Consider the following 18,354-nt stretch of genomic DNA (forward strand, 5'->3'; position numbering starts at 1 on the left):
GAATGCATTGTTCGTGGTCAAGAAAAGCAGCCCCAACCTCAGCCGAGGTCTAATGTCCAACCCAAGAGCCAGGCAAGTCGCAACAGGAGAAGGAACCCAGAATTAACTTCCCCAACTACCCCCCCTCCCTCGTCCTCCCCCCACTCCCACCCCCCCCAGTGGTGGCGACAATCAAGCTCACAAACCAACACAGTGACTCCCGCAGTTTATGGAAGACATCCCTAAGTTGCTCAGACTTGGAAGAGATGTAGGGACCTCAGCGCTGATGGGCATACCGCCGAAGGCAGGCCTCGGGACAGAAATCTCACAAGTGGGCCCCAATTGCACATAAAATTCTTAAAGTTCCCCCGGAATATGTCAGAAAGACGTTCCATGCTCAACAAACGCCATAACCGGGCATGCCACAAGGAAACAGCAGGGGTAGATGGGGACTTCCAAGCAGCCGCCAAAGTCATCTTAGCCGCACCCAAACACAACCACATGACACGCTTATCCGCCCTAGTTTGGTGCTCAAGCAATGGATCCCTTAGGCCTAATAGGACAAAGGCCATGGAGTCAGGGATTGGATAGCCCAAAATATCCTTTAGGTGGGAGAGAATCTCGGCCCAGAACGGCCGAATGGTGGGGCAGTCCCACCATATATGGCTAAAGTCCCCCAACATCCCACAACCCCGCCAGCATCTATCTGAAGTAGTTGGAAATATGCGGTGTAATTTAGACGGATATAAGTACCAATCAAAGATGAGTTTCATGTGGGCCTCCCTGAGGTCAGTAGAGTGGTTATGTGCCGTCACATCTCGCCATAATCCCTGCCACTCGTTGACGGAGATGTCCCTCCCTAGAGTGGACTCCCAGTGGTCTTGATATCGCGGCCGCGGAGACATAGTAGTATCTAAGAGCAATCTATACAGAAAAGAGATCGCTCCTTTCATGGTGGAAGTGCGAAGGAGAAAAGACTCAAATTTCGTCAGAGGTCTGGTAGCGGCATCCACAACTGCAGGCGACGTCGCCCAGTGTAGGAGCTGAAGATGTCTATATCGCTCCGTCGGGAGAACTCCATAGTCCCTCATACAGTTGTGGAAAGTGAGGGGTTCGGCGCCATGGAACAGGTGGGTGAGGGCCCTGCAGCCGCCCTCCCTCCAAGTCTCAAACGGACCCTCCGTCAGAGCCGGGGGGAAGGCCGGGTTAAAATGAATTGGGGTGAATGGGGATGGGAATGTGGTCCAACGGTCATCGCCGCTCACCGTATCCCAAACCTTCAAAACCGTGCTCGTGGGAGTGCTGATGTATGTATTCCTGGGTCGGTCCATCTTAGGCTTCCAGGCTAGATCCCAGATGGAGCGGCCCGCGACACTCCGGTCCATATGTAGCCAATGCTTCTCCGAAAGCTGTTGGGACCACTCCACCAAAATTCTCAATTGGGCAGCCTTGTAATATAGATGCATATCTGGAAAGCCCACTCCACCCTCCAATCGCGGGCGTCGAAGAACCGCAAATGGAAGCCGCGCTCGGCCACCTTGCCAGACATATTTCAGCATCAAGGTCTTCAATCGGCGAAAGAAGTCCAGTCCTATCGGGATGGGTAAAGCCTGAAACAGATATAAGAGCTTGGGGAGGAGAACCATTTTGAGCGCATGGATCCTGCCCAGCCATGAGATAAATTTGGGTTTCCATCGCTCCAGTTCAGCCCGGATTGATGTCAACATCGACGGGAAATTAGCTTGGAACAGGGCACCCACGGTGGGAGTCAGTCGCACTCCCAGATAGAGCAAGGATGACGACGCCCGCGTAAGCGGAGTAAGCGACCGGATCCGCTGTACCTCCTCCGGTGATAGGGTCAGGTTCAAGATGTAGGACTTATCAAAGTTAACCTTAAATCCTGCAACCTCCTCATAAGCGGAGAGTACCGAGTGAACATGGGGGAGTGACAACGCTGGGTCACGAATGGACAATAAGACATCGTCGGCAAAGAGCGAGATCTTATGTTGCTCACCCGTAAAAGGAAGCCCTAGAATCCGCTCATTCTCCCGCACCGCCAACGCCAATGGCTCTATGCTAAGAGCGAAGAGGAGGGGCGAGAGGGGACACCCCTGGCGCGTCCCTCTGGAGTGGCAGAAGCTTCCGGACCTGTGGCCGTTGACCAACACTCGGGAAGTAGGGCTACTGTAGTTGGCCTCAATCATTCGCACGAAGTGGGGCGAAAACCCAAAGGCCACCAAAGTCTGGTGTAAAAACCCCCAATCGACGCGATCGAAGGCTTTCTCCGCGTCAAGTCCTATCAGTACCGCAGGCATGCGGAACCGTTCCGCTTTTTCAATGAGGTGGACGACGCGGCGCAGATTATCGTGAGTCTGCCTACCCTTAATGAAACCAGATTGATCAGGATGGATCAGGGCAGGCATCAGGTCTTGCAGTCTGCCCGCCAATATGGAGGAGTACAATTTAGCGTCTAGGTTGAGGAGCGCTATTGGGCGATAAGATGTACAAGAAGTGGGGTCTTTCCCCGGCTTGGGGATAACAGTAATCAACGCCTCGGCCATAGAGTCCGTGGTCCTACCATCAGTCGCCATGGCATTGAAGAGAGAGACTAAAGAATCGCAAATGTCAGATGCGAACGTCTTGTAGAAGAGGGCCGTGTAGCCGTCAGGCCCAGGGGCCTTATGCAGCTTCAAGGCCTTGATGGCATCCAGGACCTCCTCTCGCGTGATGGGGGAGGACAGCAAGTCATTCCATTCTGTAGAGACTTTCGGAAGAGGCAAACCCTCCAGAAACTTGGATTGAGCCTCCGGATCGAGAGCATCTCCCGAGTAAAGCGCTGCATAGAAGCGCCCAAAGATGGCCGCTTTGTCCGCGTCTCTGTGCTGAACAGAGCCCGCGTGGTCACGTATACCACCTATATAATCTCGTTCACGTTTGTCCCGAAGCTGCCGGGCAAGATGGCTCCCAATTTTGTTGCCTTGGGAGTAGGAGGCACGCCGAAGACGCAAAAGAGTAAATTCCGCTCTGTTGTTATAATGGGCCCTCAGCTTCCCTCGCACTGCCGTCAGGGGGCGCAGAGTCACCCTGGAAGGATTCGCCTTGTGAGCCTGTTCCAAGGCGGCAAGTTCTGATTCAAGGGCCTCCCTCTCCTCACGCCTCAATTTGTTCAGGTTCGCGTTGAGAGCAAGGCACGTGCCCCTTAAGGAGGCCTTGCACGCGTCCCATGTGTTATATACCGAGGTGTCTGAAGGAGGATTGAGGAGAAAGAATTCACCAATAGCCTTACGCAAGGCCTTACAGGACATCTCATCCCTCACTAGAGCAGCTGGAAAGTACCACTTACGCCAACCGTCCCCCCCAGCGGTCCAATGCAGCCCCAGAACCACCAGGCTATGATCGGATAACGAGAGCGGGAAGATAGCAGACAGCTGTATATCCCCCCGAAGAGCCTGGCTAACCAAGACATAGTCAATGCGAGAGTACGAGTGATGAACGTTAGAAAAAAAAGTGTAGTCCCTAGCCTGCGTGTGAACAAAGCGCCAACTGTCTACTAGCCCCAGATCACCCACCCGACGCTTAGTTTCCTCCGAGAAAACGCCAGTGTCCGCTCTGCGCGCTCCAGAACTATCCAAGTCCCTGTCCCACACCATGTTGAAGTCACCCAGCAGGATCAAATGCCCCTCCACAAAGTCCCCCATCCTATCCAGCAAATCCTGCAAAAAGCCATTCTGACCTGTATTCGGAGCATACAGCACTGCAAAAGTACAGAGGCGGCCATGCAACATCCCCTTCACCATAAGCCAACGGCCTTCCTTATCAGCATTCACACCGACGGGCTGAAAGTGCAGGGAAGCCCGGAAGAGAAGGGCCACCCCTCTATGCTTCGTGGCCGCGGACGCCCTATAGATAAGAGGGAACTGCCTATGACGGAGTCTCAGTTCGTCCCTCCTAGCCAAGTGGGTTTCCTGGAGAGCAACCACATCTAAATGATGGTCCCCAATGTACTTCCAGAGCTTCTGCCGCTTTTGCGGGGAATTAAGGCCTTTTACATTCCAAGTTCCTATGCTAATAGGCATAATGGGAAATTAAAAACCACGCCATGCACACGCCTAGAAAGCCACTCAACCCAGGCAGCCCTCCGACACATTCTGGAGCCCAAGTCCATTGAGGACATTCAAGCAAGGGGAACCAGGGGTAAGACCCCAGCCATAACCATACTAAGGGGGCCGCCCGCCTATTCCCCGAACCTCCCAGGACGGCCACTCCTCCAGGAAGTGTAAGAGCTAAGGGAGCCATCTCACAGAGCAAAATATGAGCCGTAGGAGCAAACATCGTTGAAGACACCATCATCATACAGCTAACACACAAGGTCGCCACCACCACCCTCCCCAACACCACCCCCAAACCAAAGCGCTCTGCCATTACAACTACATGCAGAACACCAATTGACCCGCCCCCCCGGAACAACCCCAATACAAAAAAAACAGAGCACAAGGCCCGCAACCTGAAATGTAGGTTCGTCAGTTCCAATGGGCCACAGGGCACAGGGTCCACATCAGACTGGTATCGGGGTGGGGACTCCAGATCAGGGGCCCCCAGGACCAAGGCCCGGGGTGTCTTCTCCAAAAGTACCATAGTACCCAAGGGCCGCAGGGACAGAGGCGCTCCGGCGCCCGATTATCAAAGAAGGCAGGGATCATGCCGCTCCAGAGGATTGCTGGGGATCCGCAAGAGTGGCCGAGGCCACTGACGCCACCGCCGATCCCCTCTCCTGCAGACTGACAGAATGATCCGGTCTCAGCCGCTCCGGGGAAGCCCCAACTCGGTGCCAGGATGAAGAGCGACGTCGGCGCCGCGAAGAGGAGGACTGTGTCGCTTGCGATGGTGAATCTTCCTCCAATCCCAACAGGTCTCTCGTGGCCCTCAGAGAGCGGAGCTGCACCAACCTGTTCTGCCATCGGAATATAATCCTGAAAGGGTGACCCCAGGAGTAGGAGACGCCCTGCTCCCTTAGATAAGCAGTCACAGGCCGGAAGTCCCTCCGCTTCTGAAGCGTGGATGCTGCCAAATCCTGGAATAGCTGAGGCCGATGGTCTCGGAAGCTCAAGGAGCCGAGGGTCCTGGCGTTCCGGAGGATGCGTTCTTTAATCTGAAAATCATGGACACACGCAAGAATGCCTGGGGGGGGGCCACCCCGCCTGGGTAGGCCAACTCTGTGCACTCGATCTAACTTAATCTCCTGAACATCTTCCTCGTCCAACACCTGGAGGAAGAGGGCCTGCACATACCCCCTTAGGTCACCAGCCTCGCCATCCCAGGGGACCGCTCTGACACGGATGTTGTTTCTTCTGCTTGCAAATTCAGGTTTTGATCTGTAAGGCGAAGAACATCCTGCTGCAACTGGTGAACGTCATTTGCCATATTCAAGTCATGATCTTCTAACACGGCTACCCGCTCCCCAACGCCGTCCACATCTCTCCGGACCTCACGTAGGTCCGACGCCAGTTGAGCACGAAGCTCAGAAATGTCCTCCTTGATCGAGGCAAAGAGTTCCGCCATGAAAGCCCTGGTGGCTGGCGCCTCCTCGTCTGATTGTCTGGTCGAGCCACTCGCTCCAGGGGAGTTCGGCGGTTGCGATCCCTTCGAGGCCCCCTCCTTCACTGTCCTCCCTTTGCGTGGCAAGTTCGACATCGTGGCGAAGCCTCGGGGGCAAGGCCGTCCAAGAGGTAGGCCGTGCAGGGTTTCACGGTAATGTCCAATCCCAGACACTCCGCACACACCGACAATCTCAAGTCGCAAGCAGCGCAATGCCCGGGGGGCCTCCCCGCGCGGCACCGTGTGGCCAAAGATAGGGGAAACTCCCTAGGCTGCAGGGGTCGCGTTGAGGCGCCGGGCAGGGACAGCCACTCCCAGCACTCCCGATGTCGCCCGAGCAACAAAGTTCAGGTTCCTCCCAGCCGTCCAAAGCTCACCTGCACACTCCGTCCTGGGCAGCCTTTCACTCCCCGCCGTGCGGCACCGAAGATCTCAGCAGTGGTGTCCACGGGCCCCGCAGGGGGTGGGGTGGTGTTTGCCAGCTCCTCCGAGGAGCACACTGCTGCGCTGGGCCCTCGCTCACTCCTCTTCCCCTGTCGGCACTGTGCAGCGGCGGCCGGTAGTATGGCAGCCCGGTCCTGTGCGCCACCACCACTCCAGGGCCCGGCGCTGTCTCAGGCGGGGCAAAGTTCTCGTTTGGCGGGTAGGCTCCGCTCGCATCCACAGTGCCCAGGAGAACGTCTCATGCTGCGGGCGCTATCAGCAGGCCGCGGGTGGACTCCGCTGGCCGTGCGAAACTCAGGGCCGCTGCTCGGGCTCACCTTCGGCCCACGGGCCGTCACCTTCCACGCGGGTGGGCTCCGATTCGATTCCCTTGACTGCGGGCGACTCGGGTGGGCACCGGCAGTCCGCCCTCCTCCCGGCACTTCCTCACCGGGGCAGCCGCGCACTGGTACTCGAGGTACAGGGTGGGCTCCTGGTCGCCTCGGGTCGCACTGTAAGCTCCGTCGTCCTCCACTCGATGGGGGCACTCAGGGTCGACCCGGGCGGGCTCCGTTTGTTTAGCCCGATGTATGGGGCTGCTGCTCCGCGAAGCCACGCCCAGCCGACGCCGAGTCACTGCACTCCCCGGCGGCCTCGTTTTCACGCCAAGCCGGTGCTCAGTAGGCCGGATCTGGAAGAGCACCCAATGGCGCCTTAAGATCGCTCCAGGATGCGTCGAGAGCACCGGACCACTCCGTTCAACGCCGCCGGCCTCCGCGGATGTTTCAGAGCGGAATGAGGCCCTGCTGGCAAAGCTATACAATGCTTAGCAAGTCGGGCGCCGGAGCGACTCAGAAGTACGTCTTACTCCGACGCCATCTTGGCCACGCCCCCTGTTAGTAGTTTTTAAATGCATATGAACTGTATTTTATGTGGAAGCTCAGTGGGTTACTGCCTTTGTCACAGAGATCCTTGTGTTACTTGCAATTCAGAAGTTACAATCCTAACATAGGACAGTGACCAATGAATTGTTACCAAAGAGCTGCATACAAACATGAATGGTATAGTTAGAACTTTGCTTTTTCTTTTTTTTTTTTCTTTTGATATAGTTAGAACTTCCTTTGTCTTTCATTATTCTAATGTTGCTAAAATGAGTATGTTTGGGCAGATATACATTTTTATCATTTAAGCTGACCCCCATGGAATACTTTTTAAATCCTAAGTTTTTGTTTCCCCAGACCAAACCCTTTTAAAATATACTGCCCACCAGTATGGATGACATGTGATTCCTACACCTTGTAATTCTTATTGGTTAATGTGACATTCCCTGTAGACTGATTTACATACTGTATGATTCATTGTCTCTGTTTAATGTGTGCGTGGTGTAAAGTACTGACACACACTACACTGATATGAGTAGCGCCATACAACAAATGAAATGCATATGAGAGAGGGGCTACGTAGAGATGAGAGCACTGGAGGAGTGTGGCAGTGAGGGAATCCGAGGAGGAGGAAGTGGGAGGGGCTATGGAGCGATGAGGGGCACTGGTGGAGGGTGGCAGTGAGGGAATCCGAGGAAGAGGTCATGGGGTAGAGGGGGAACCTAGGGAGAGATGAGCGGCACTGGTAGAGGGTGGTGGTCCGGGAATCTGAGGAGGAGGTCATGAGGGGGAGGGGCTACAGAGAGATGAGGGGCACTGGTGGAGGGTGGTAGTGAGGGAGTCTGAGGAGGAGGTCATGAGGGGGAGGGGCTACAGAGAGATGAGGGGCACTGTTGGAGTGTGGCAGTGAGGGAATCCGAGGAAGAGGTCATGGGGTGGAGGGGGGAGCAAGGGAGAGATGAGGGGCACTGTTGGAGGGTGGTAGTGAGGGAGTCTGAGGAGGAGATCATGTGGGGGAGGGGCTACAGAGAGATGAGGGGCACTGGTGGAGGGTGGCAATGAGGGAATCTGAGGAGGAGGTCATAAGGGGAGGGGTTATGGGGAGATGAGGGGCACTTGTGGCGTGGCAGTGAGGGAATCCGAGGAGCAGGTCAATGGGGGGGGGGGGCATGGAGGGATGAGGGGCACTGTTGGAAGGTGGTAGTAAAGGTATTTACAGAGAAATAGGTCAGTGGTGGGGCGCCAAAAAAGACTTTCACATCAGCGCTAAAGCCGGTCCTGTCATGGCCTTACTGTTTTTGTTTATTTAATTAGCAGTCTGGTCATAAGGGCTATTGTGAAAAATACTTTAAAGTGCGTGCTAATTATATTTAATGCTATAGTCAATGTTTTAAGTTTGAAGGTGATTTTAATAATGTTTTTACCAGGAAAAAGGAAAGTGGTGCCCGATGGTGCCTGATATGGGGCTGGGGCCCAAGGTCAGCTGTGAGATAAGGTGCATTGTAGAGGAGTGGGTATAATCAAGCCTGTAAGGGAGTGTGTTGCAGAGTCCAGTGTCAGGTGGAGGTAGGTATGAAGAGGGATTCTCCCTGAAGGCTCCCACAGAGGAAGCCAGTGAAGTGTCACTGTCACATGTGGAGAAGCGTGGCTCAGTGGTTAGAGGCGGCAGACCCGGAAGCTGAGATTGGCCGTGGACCAGGGTTCGATTCCCCGCCTCGGCGGGACTCAGGCTCAAAAATTCCACGGACTCGACAATTCTCGCTCCGGTGCCCACTCGACTCACGGGGTCACACTCTGCGACTCTGGGCAATAGCTTGCTTAATCTCCACTATGGCCCCTCGCGGCGGGATGCCTGGCTTTCACCTTGTGGATACCCTGCCAGGGTATCTCACAGGGGAATACCAGGACGGGTTCCCTAAGCAAGCGCCTTGATGCCTTCGGGTGATATGTGCGCTATATAAGTCGCAATACATTTACATTTACACTTGCATGATACTCCCACCTCAGAAACCTGCTCTTTCCATCAAAGGAACATTACATGGAAAAAACTCTTTTGAGAGTGATAATATTTAGAAAGAGATTTGGAAAAGAGTGCGTTTTACTGAGCCTTGTAAGACTAAGAAGAAATAAAGGGCGGCCCTGAAGCAGGTCTGCCTAGAAATATATGTGACAAATCGAGCCCGCAGTGGCCCACCCAAATGCACCCTTGGCCCATTTTACGAGTCAGAAACCCATTTCCAATTCGAAAAATGTGTAGTAACTCAACTGAAAAGCCTTTATTGCTTGATTATTCAAACCGATGCAATGTAGTACACAATAACATGAATTTAAAATACATAAACATACACCTCGAGCCATCAACTTAAAAAATATGTGGTTTGTGTCTTGGGAACAGCATTCCATGCGATTTTACGAATTGCAATGTTTGCGATCGAAAAATTGATAGTACATCGGCCTCCAAAATCCCTATTCGGATTCTCATAGCCGGAGGAATTGCCAAACATAACAATTTTCTCACCAACTAACAGTGTTAATTCCATGAAAGTGTTCGCATTATTTTTGCATATTTTCTACGGTCTGTCTTTTTAACCTGAAGGCATGGTTGTTTCAGTCATTTAATTTTTATTTTATGCACACGGAACATACCTAGTTATTTGGCAATCAATGTCTTAGTGTGTGTTTTGTTCTCTGCAAATCTGTTTCGCACTTTCCCCCCCATCACTGGCCCCTTTCACATGAACCCCAAAGGGCTGCTAGGTTCGAGGCACTGTCATGTAACAGATTGACCACTAGGTGTCACTGTCGTATTAGTGTAAATCTGTGCGTTCCATTAAAAACCAAATACGATTGTGTCGTCCACATTCATTTAGGAGTAAACTGAAAACTCCTTTAATATTGCACTGAATATATGCATTTAATGTTACATGCCCAGAGATCATTTATGTGTCCGTAGTATATATTAGGCTGCCTGCACCGCTTACCACACCACACCCCCTGTTGTGAAACTGCACTGCACAAAAATTCCACGCAGGACTGTAATGAATAAATAAGCTTAGCGAGACCAGACCATCTCAATAAGCCTTGGCGCGGTTGATGCAGCGTTGACCCTTGCAAAGGTTGACAAAATAATGAAGAAGTGAGACAGGGTAACGTATTGTAGTTCCATTTTATATAGCGCTTACTGACTATGACAAGGCGACAAAGCGCTATATCTAAACGTTCATTATGAAGTTTGTTGACAAAGGCGCTATACAAATACCAGGTTATTGTTTTTTAAGTGATGGATCTTGGGATGGCTCTGCACCAGCTGTTTCTAAGGAGGCGGGTAATGTGAATGTTTCACTTCCCTTTCTCTGCTGCACAGTGCCATGCAGGGAGCCCTGGTGAAAGGGGGTTGCAGTACTTTTCTAACCAGTATCGACGTATCTTCTGTGGAGAACTGTCTGTCTTTTCCAGTAGATTAAAACCATGGTGCTTTCAATCAGCCTCGACCGTCACATAGAATACACTCATGGGGATTTCTCAGCGTTGACTCATAACACTGCCTGAGCCACCTTTAGTCAAAGGGTACAACCCAGTGGTGGCTGGTGAACCCTGATAGTGGTGAGAAGTAAGTATCCGACTCTAGTGAGGCCTGGGCTGCTTCCTCCCCTCACCTCCTGCCAAGCATTACCTGGCTGTCTGTGTGATTTAGGGCAGGCACTCATGCTACCCTTTACATGTGCAGGAAACGTGTTAATTACTGTTCACTTAACCAAAGGGCGTGAAGGTAGTAAATTTGCTTAAATGCGCCATGAGTTAAACAGCACTGTGCAGGACTCAGTCATTTAGCACATAACGAGCAGGCAGCAGAGAAGGATTATGTGGAGGGGAACGCAGGGAGAGGTGACTGAGTAAAATTGGTGAGGCTGAGCCCCAAAGCCCCAATGAAGGAGCTGCCACTGGCACAATCCAATGGACACGTCACATCAGGATACAAAGCATCAGATAAAACCCATTCCATAAAATCCCTTAATCACAATAAAATAGTTGGAAGTCAAACATCGCCAGCAAATGGCGCTTCCAACTAAAATAGCCTGTCCCTAGACTTGTCTAATTTCAGAACACATTTCCTAACTTAATGTGTGTAGAGTCTACAGAGTGCATTGCTTCAGTGTGCTTAGGAAATTGGTATAATGTAAGTTTTTTTTATGTCTGGATTTGAAACAGCTTTACAAGGCAGAACCCAGATTCACATAATCTAAAAATTCCCCAATAGAAATACATACAAATACATGATAGAGAAGCTTCATATTTTGGTCTGTTCATGGGTCATTCACATTTTGACTTCACCCACCCACCCTCAATACAAACCCAACTTCACCCATTCGCTCTCTTGCACTGTGAGTGATGGTGTTTTTTCACTTGCACACACCTGCGTAGAAAGGAGTGCACATCTCGCTAGTAGGCCTATACTTAACTTTTGGAATGCTTTTTTCCTTTCTATTTTTCTTTTTGTAAAATTGTGATAATCTTTGAATATTTAAACTCCATCTTCAGGTTACAGTAATTCAAAGCAAGTACTAACTTTTCTTTTCGCTTGTAAGAATAATATTTTACTATGATGTGTATTAAAAATAAAATGGGGTCCTGTAGTGGTACTGTTTAGGGGGAAGGAGGGACATTATGACTCACTTGAAGGTTCACCTCTCATGAGTCATGGCACCTTCACTCACTGAAGAGCAATAATAAAAACCAATTTTCTGTGCAACTGCCTATACAATGTGTGTTTATAAACTTATATATATTTAACCCAGTGGCGGTCACCACTGGGTAGTTATAGTTAGGTCTGCTGTTCCACAGGAAAAGTGTGTTTTTGTGTTGCTAATAACTTTGGCCCTGTGTGAGAAAACTCCACGAAATGTTCAAAAGTAGGTGCTACTTTTTCACTAGTTTGTGAATAAAAAGTTTTGGTGTGATCAGTCAAGTAGGGGCTGAGAAAAAAGGGAGGGGTCCTAAAACGCAAAATCCCCATGCATTTTCCATAATCTTCTTTAGGCAGGGTTACAGCAAAAACCGCAGAGCCAAATTACACCAAAAGGTAGCTAGATCTTGGTATGCAGATTGTGCGTTTTGTGATTTGGTGCAAATCTGTTTCGTATTTTGTGAAATATCAAGGATGAAAAAATATAGATATCTGGACAGTTGGGTTCGAGGGACTATACATATAGCCACATTTCTGTCCCTTCAGTCACACTGCATTAATACTTAAAATGTAGTAACTGCACACTAACCTGCAGAAAGCCACTGGGGTCATTTTCTTTGATGACCTCTAGGCAGTACTCCATCAACCCAGTAGTCTGCCGCAGCTTTACCGTACAATGAGATATCTGGTCACGCACCACCTGCAGTTAGGAGAAAAAACAAAATCCAGAAGGTAGAGTTCATTTCAAGTGAACAAAGCTGACAAGGGAAGCAAAATGTAGAAATCTATTACAATAACATTTAGAGGGAACGCCAATGAACAGAGCGCTCAGCGTGTGTTTACAATAGCTGAAGCAATACCAGATTTCCAAACTACTGTCCCTGAGGTGAATGTAAATCAAGGGCTCTCTACTGAATCAGCCACATTGAGGTTATGCTGAAACTCTGGCACTCTTTGGCTTGGACCAATGTTAGACATTCCTGAACTACTTTAAAAAGCCAGTGCACACTGCATATTTAAAGGGGCATTCAGAGAATGATGTGATAATTGGACTCAAATCCCTATTACAGAGCCTAAAATATCTGCACGTTCTAGACTTGCTACTATTGGTCATTTCCGAAGGTGCAGGAGGTGATGAACAGAACTGTTTTTATGATCTCTCTTGTCAGTGCAGCTGTCACCAGAGAATTATACGAGCATCACTAGAGAGGGGCTTCGGCTTCGCCAATCTGTTAAGAGCCAGAAGTACATGTTTTTATTGGGTACACATGATGTGCTTCCACAAAAAAGTGCTTGCCTTCCACACAGCTGTGATCATTTTCTTTATTTATCCGGCTGCCTGAAATTGAACTTTCAAGAGCACACACATGACATTGTAATGCTATTATAGTGTCTTAGATAACTAGGTAATTTATGGAGTTTTTCTAATTTATGGGATTTTTCTCTGGCAGCAGCACAGATGGTAGGAAGGCAGTCATTAACCTACATGGATGTTTAGACCTGGCTTGATAGTGCAACTGTCACCTGACCATTTAACTTACACCAATATTATTCTAAAGTTCTTTGCTTCCACACAAATACATATCCATTCCCATGCTATTTACTTGTAATGCTTTACATTACCATACAACATTCCTTTAAAGTCAGACATATTGGCATTGCCAATGCTTGCTAATGTTTAAATAGAAGGCCTCTTGCAATGTCTAATTTGCGATTGTCCATTAAACTGTGTAGCATTCCTCCCTCCAATATTGTTATTTAAGGTGTGGCCATCAGCAAAACAGCTCAATCGTGTTTTTTTCACTGGAAAATCTATTTCAAAAGCATCACTATACTCATAATGGTGACTCATGGTCTTATGCGCTCAGGAAAGCAAATACACTGGTCAAGACAATCCTCAGGCGAAACTCATTCAGGACATGCTGCTTGTTCTCTAGTACTTGTACACCTGGCCCTCAACATTTAGCCCCTTCCTCCGGAGAAAAGTTGCATGACAAACCTTTTTTTTTTAGTATTTAGCATTTAATTTATTAGGTATATTAAATACTGTACATAATGTGCAACCTGCATTTAACATGCAGCCAATGACCTTCCAGTGTCAAAGACAATGTTTATTAAAACAGCATCTTATTATAACTTTCCTTAAAGTGCAAAATGTTTAGATTGAAAACCCTTTACAATGATTGGTGAAGCTTGCAAAGCCAAGTGCTTATACAAGGTGGTCCATCTGAATCATATTTTGTATGTTTTTTATTTAGTAAATATGCATATATACAATCACTTAAGCATGAAGTGTGTTCCAGCAGAGGTGAATATACAATATATTTATACATAGTGTTATGCATCACATCACAACCCGTTTTTTTGATCCAATGTAATTTTAATACAACTTGCCAGAAGGGGTCCCCATGTTATTAAAAATCTATTTCTTCCCATCCTCCTCACTCACTTGTTGGACTGCTCTTTCAAGATCATAATGTTGCCACAATTGACCCCTCCCATATATCTATTTTATAGCCTTATAGCCCGTTGCTGTGGGCTATGCCGATTATGGAAGGTCCTGAAACTGAGTTATAGGCCCAAGCTGCAGGCGAGGTCCTATAATGAGTAAGAGGGCCTTTAACAACCGATATAGTCTAAGACAGGGAGGTAAGGCTATTTGAACATTCAGCCCACTGAAAGCAGAATGTTCAAAAAGGAAGAAACATAAAGACAAACATTGGGAGTAGAAGGCTTATACCAGTCACTATAGGTCCTGAACCACTCCATTGTCTTCAATAGAGCTCTTAACATTCCAATGTTCCTATGGTTGGTATAGAGTGAATCCAACCCTGTGCTATACACATCAGAGCAATAGTTACAGTAGTAAATATAAATGAGGCCTTCTCATAATGTGCATTTCTATCTAATTCAAACATTATGTTTTTGATGGAGATGACCACATTTTGCTGGGTTGAACTAGATGCTGCTTTTGTTACCTTCGTCCACAAGTAGTACAGATTTTTACAGTTGACAAACACATATATATGTGATCGCCCCTTCCAATTGGCGTCTGAGGCACTTGGAAATAGTCCTGATTCCCCTTTTATGCTTCTTCTAGGGAATACAGTAAAGTCTATTCGACACATCAAACTGTAGTAAGCATAAATTAACTGACTTAAATGTAGAGTTGCAGATATCTAGCATATCTAGATGATAACATTGTGTACATCTTACACTCATATTTCAGCACCCAGTTTTTCTGTCCATTTACTGGACATACGAGTCATATCATCATCAAGATTTTCAAGAACGAGATTATAAACATCTCTAATTTTTGTTTCTAATTCATCAACTTAATATACTGGGGAAAATCAAATCGTTCTTACCCCCGGCTGACTTTCAACTAGCTGTCCAATCTCTGGTCATATCCCGTTTAGACTATGGAAGCACTACTCTGGAAGGCCTACCCAGAATAAGGCGGGCCCCCACTGAAACCTCACTGAATTCAGCTGCTAGGTTCATCTCAGGATCAATGAGATTCAACCACATAACCCTCCAACTTCAAGCATCGTAAAATGGCTCTAGTTTGAAGCTAGAATCCAATTGAAGAAATCTTGCATGACTCATAAGGCCATCCACCACAACACACCTGTCTACCTGGCCAAACAACTTTAACTATTGTGTGGTAGTCGCTCCTCAAGAGGCTCTAACTCCCTGCTGTTGAAGCCACAGAAGTTCAACAAAAAGAAGACTTACAACTGCTCATTCTGTAGGCTAGCCCCAAGAATAAGGAACAAACTGCCCCCAGAAATTAGGACAAACCCCTCCTCTACCTTCTTTAAAAAATAAGTAATAAAGCTTCTATTGAATGGATTCTTCCACTAGCTATCTTTAGTCACTCAGCTTGATCTTTGTCACATGGATTTACCCGGATCATTGATCCACCAAGCTGTTGTGGTCTACTGTATCTGTTTCTGCATTTTGCATCGCTCCCTACATTTCTTTCCTTGAATTTGACCTGTTATATATGACCTGACAGTTATATGTACAGTTTTCTGATTGTGGCTTACTATATTCGTTTCTGTGTTTTGCATTGCTCCATACATTTCCTCCTTGCATTTTACCTATTATGTATGACCTGACTGGTATGTGTACAGTGCATGGTCACGCTTTATAAAACTCTGTAAATAAATGAATAAATGTAGTTATCTCAAAATCTTAATCAGTCCTATTTTTTCCTTATCCTAATTTTTTTTTAAATCTCTAATTTATAGGTATTTGAAAAAATGGCATCGAGATTTTAAACTCTTCCTGCAAGACTCCGAATGTTTTAAAACCCCAGTTATGGCCTCCATTCTTCAATCCCAATGAAACCCACTTACTAGAAATACTGTACCTGAATAAATCCATAAAAAAGGAATGGCCCAAGGGTGGTGTATAATTATTAATAGGTGGGATTTCGTACAGACTGCACCATTTCTCTCATATGGGTCTTACAGCTTTTATCACTTTGAATAGTAGTCTTTTAAAATAGTTAGGGTAAAAATGTTTCCTGTAATATTCAGTGGAGTCTGACCCTAGAGTCACGTAAACATAGGGTGTAAGCGATCTGAGGGTATTTCCGTTCCCAAACAAAACATTATTTGAACCATAGTAGCCCAGAAATAGAAAATGAAATCCAGAGGTGCCAACTTGACCCTTTTGTATTAGTAATTTGAGAGATCGCATCGCCCGCCTGGGTTTTTGTTTGATATCACTATATAAAGCTGTTTAAGACAGAATCGAGGTTATGAAAAAAATAGAATTAGGGTTCAGAAGCTGTATTATTCTAAATAATTTAAGAACATTGGAAAATATGTGAATTGCATACCAAAATTAAAAAGTATAGTTTATTTGTAAACAAATTTTCAAAAAAAAAGAAATCACAAACTAATTAACAAGTGACATGAAGATGATGCAGGATTCTAATGAATGTAGATAGACCAAAAGCTTCAGCAAAAGTGCTTGCGATTTACTAAGATCTGAAATATTTTACTAAACATTTTCTTCAAAACAATTCTCTCCCCTATTAAACTGATTCAACTATCAAACTCAGATATGTACTACAAACTACAGTCATAAAAAAAAAACAGCGCGGTCATGCCTCTTGGATGAATTATAGCGTTGTAACTCGATCCACAATGTTTTGGCTTTTCAAGTATTATTCTAAACAGAAACTATTTCGATTTTCAAAATATTTTCATTATGTAACAGTGGACAGCGACAGGAAAATGCTTTGCTAAGAGCTATGCATTTTTATCAATAGTTTAGGAGTAAATATATGTTATGTGTGAATATCAGTGGCGGGACGTGGCTTGGGCGGCCAACATGGCCACTTCATCAATGCGGCCCCTAATCCGATGTTTACCCGGCGTGGAGGTCGTCATCTGACCGGCACTGTGACTGCCCTTGAGTCTCGCTGCATTGCACTGCTAGAGATTGCAGTCTTTGCCGGATCAGAGGACTGAGTCGGACCATAAATGGCCTGGGCCTCGTGGTTTTGGAAGTCTGCGACTTTGGGGGCTGGTGGGAAGAACCGGGGAGCTGCAGAGGGCTGCCCAGGTGGTGGCAGAAGACATCAAACTAGTCCTGCAGCGGGGTACACCCAAGTGGTCCCAGCGATTGCCCATGCACATCTCGAAGCTGGGGCAGCCTCCGAGGGGGCTGCCGGAGGGCCATGCCTGTGATTGTTGGTCACGGCTGCGTCACAGGTTCCCAGACTAGGGACCAACAGGTCTGGATTGGGCAGCATTGGTAGACCATGGCGGAGCCACCGGTCAGACTGCCCCACGTACATGGGTGATCGGCCCCCGCACTCTTGAACTTTGAACTTGGTGCCCCATCCGCTGAGGCAGACAGCAACATCTGGGGAGTGAAGATTGGAGGCCCGAATGTGGGATGCGATGCTTGCAGAGACTGAAGATTTCGTGCCACAGCTTGCACCTATTGGGACTCTATGCTGAAGGGGTCACTTAGCCTGATGCACAGTGACTAATTCCTGGGCCTCCCTTTTTTGCCTCTTTCGTCCCTGACAGAAAGAACTTAGTGAAAAAACCCTTGAGTGGATCTGCAGTACGCCATCTACGTGGACTGTTTTACTCTGGGGAGCTGCTGTGTGGACTATCCAGCGGGGTAATAGAGAGACCTGTGGATTAGATGGGTGGAGCTCTAATGGTCCTGTGGCAGTGGTGGATTTGTTGTGCACCTGGCTACAGTGAGACAGACTGGCACCTGATCCCTCGGGCTGGTCACTCTTTGACTGGCAGTGAACCTCACTGAAAGGCTCCTACTGGACGCTCTGGGTATGCTGCATGAACTTATAGCAGAGTGCAGGAGAAGTGGCATGGACTGTTTCTACCCTGCTACCTCGACATGGCCCAGTGGCTCATGGATAGACCTCCACACACATTAGGGCTGGACTACATTCCTCTGAAAGTACAATCCGGACCTGCTATCCTGGTGACCAGGCTGCCTGTGCTGTAGAACCTTTGTCCCTGAAGGTGTCTGCATGCGGGCCTAGCTTCATCTTCCAGTGGTTCCTGCTTAAAGGCCTTGAGCTAACTGTGGCGTCATGGGAAAGCTCAGGTCCTCTTTGGAATTTGAGGCACCTGGAGCAGCAGGACGTGGTGCCAGACCCATTCCTAAGGCGCTGTCATGCGCATCACTTACCTTCACAGAAGCATCTGAAAAGTTAGAAACTATTCTTGCTTGGATTGAACACTCCAGGATCTTCCTGGAGCGGAACATCAACACCATATCTATTGACCTTAG

General features: G+C 48.0%; 1 protein-coding gene across 2 annotated transcripts in view; it reads right to left on the minus strand.

Moving 5' to 3' along the window:
* The window catches only part of TRIM9 (tripartite motif containing 9), a 459,144-nt gene that overhangs the window by 172,996 nt on the left and 267,794 nt on the right, over positions 1-18,354 (minus strand). For both annotated transcript variants that reach the window (XM_078659735.1, XM_078659734.1), the window contains exon 4: positions 12,152-12,262. In XM_078659735.1, coding sequence (XP_078515861.1) covers positions 12,152-12,262 — 111 coding nt within the window. The remainder of the gene's footprint in view (positions 1-12,151; positions 12,263-18,354) is intronic.

This window comes from Lissotriton helveticus, chromosome 9, assembly GCF_964261635.1.
Source record: "Lissotriton helveticus chromosome 9, aLisHel1.1, whole genome shotgun sequence".
In the NCBI taxonomy this organism is placed as follows: Eukaryota; Metazoa; Chordata; class Amphibia; order Caudata; family Salamandridae; genus Lissotriton; species Lissotriton helveticus.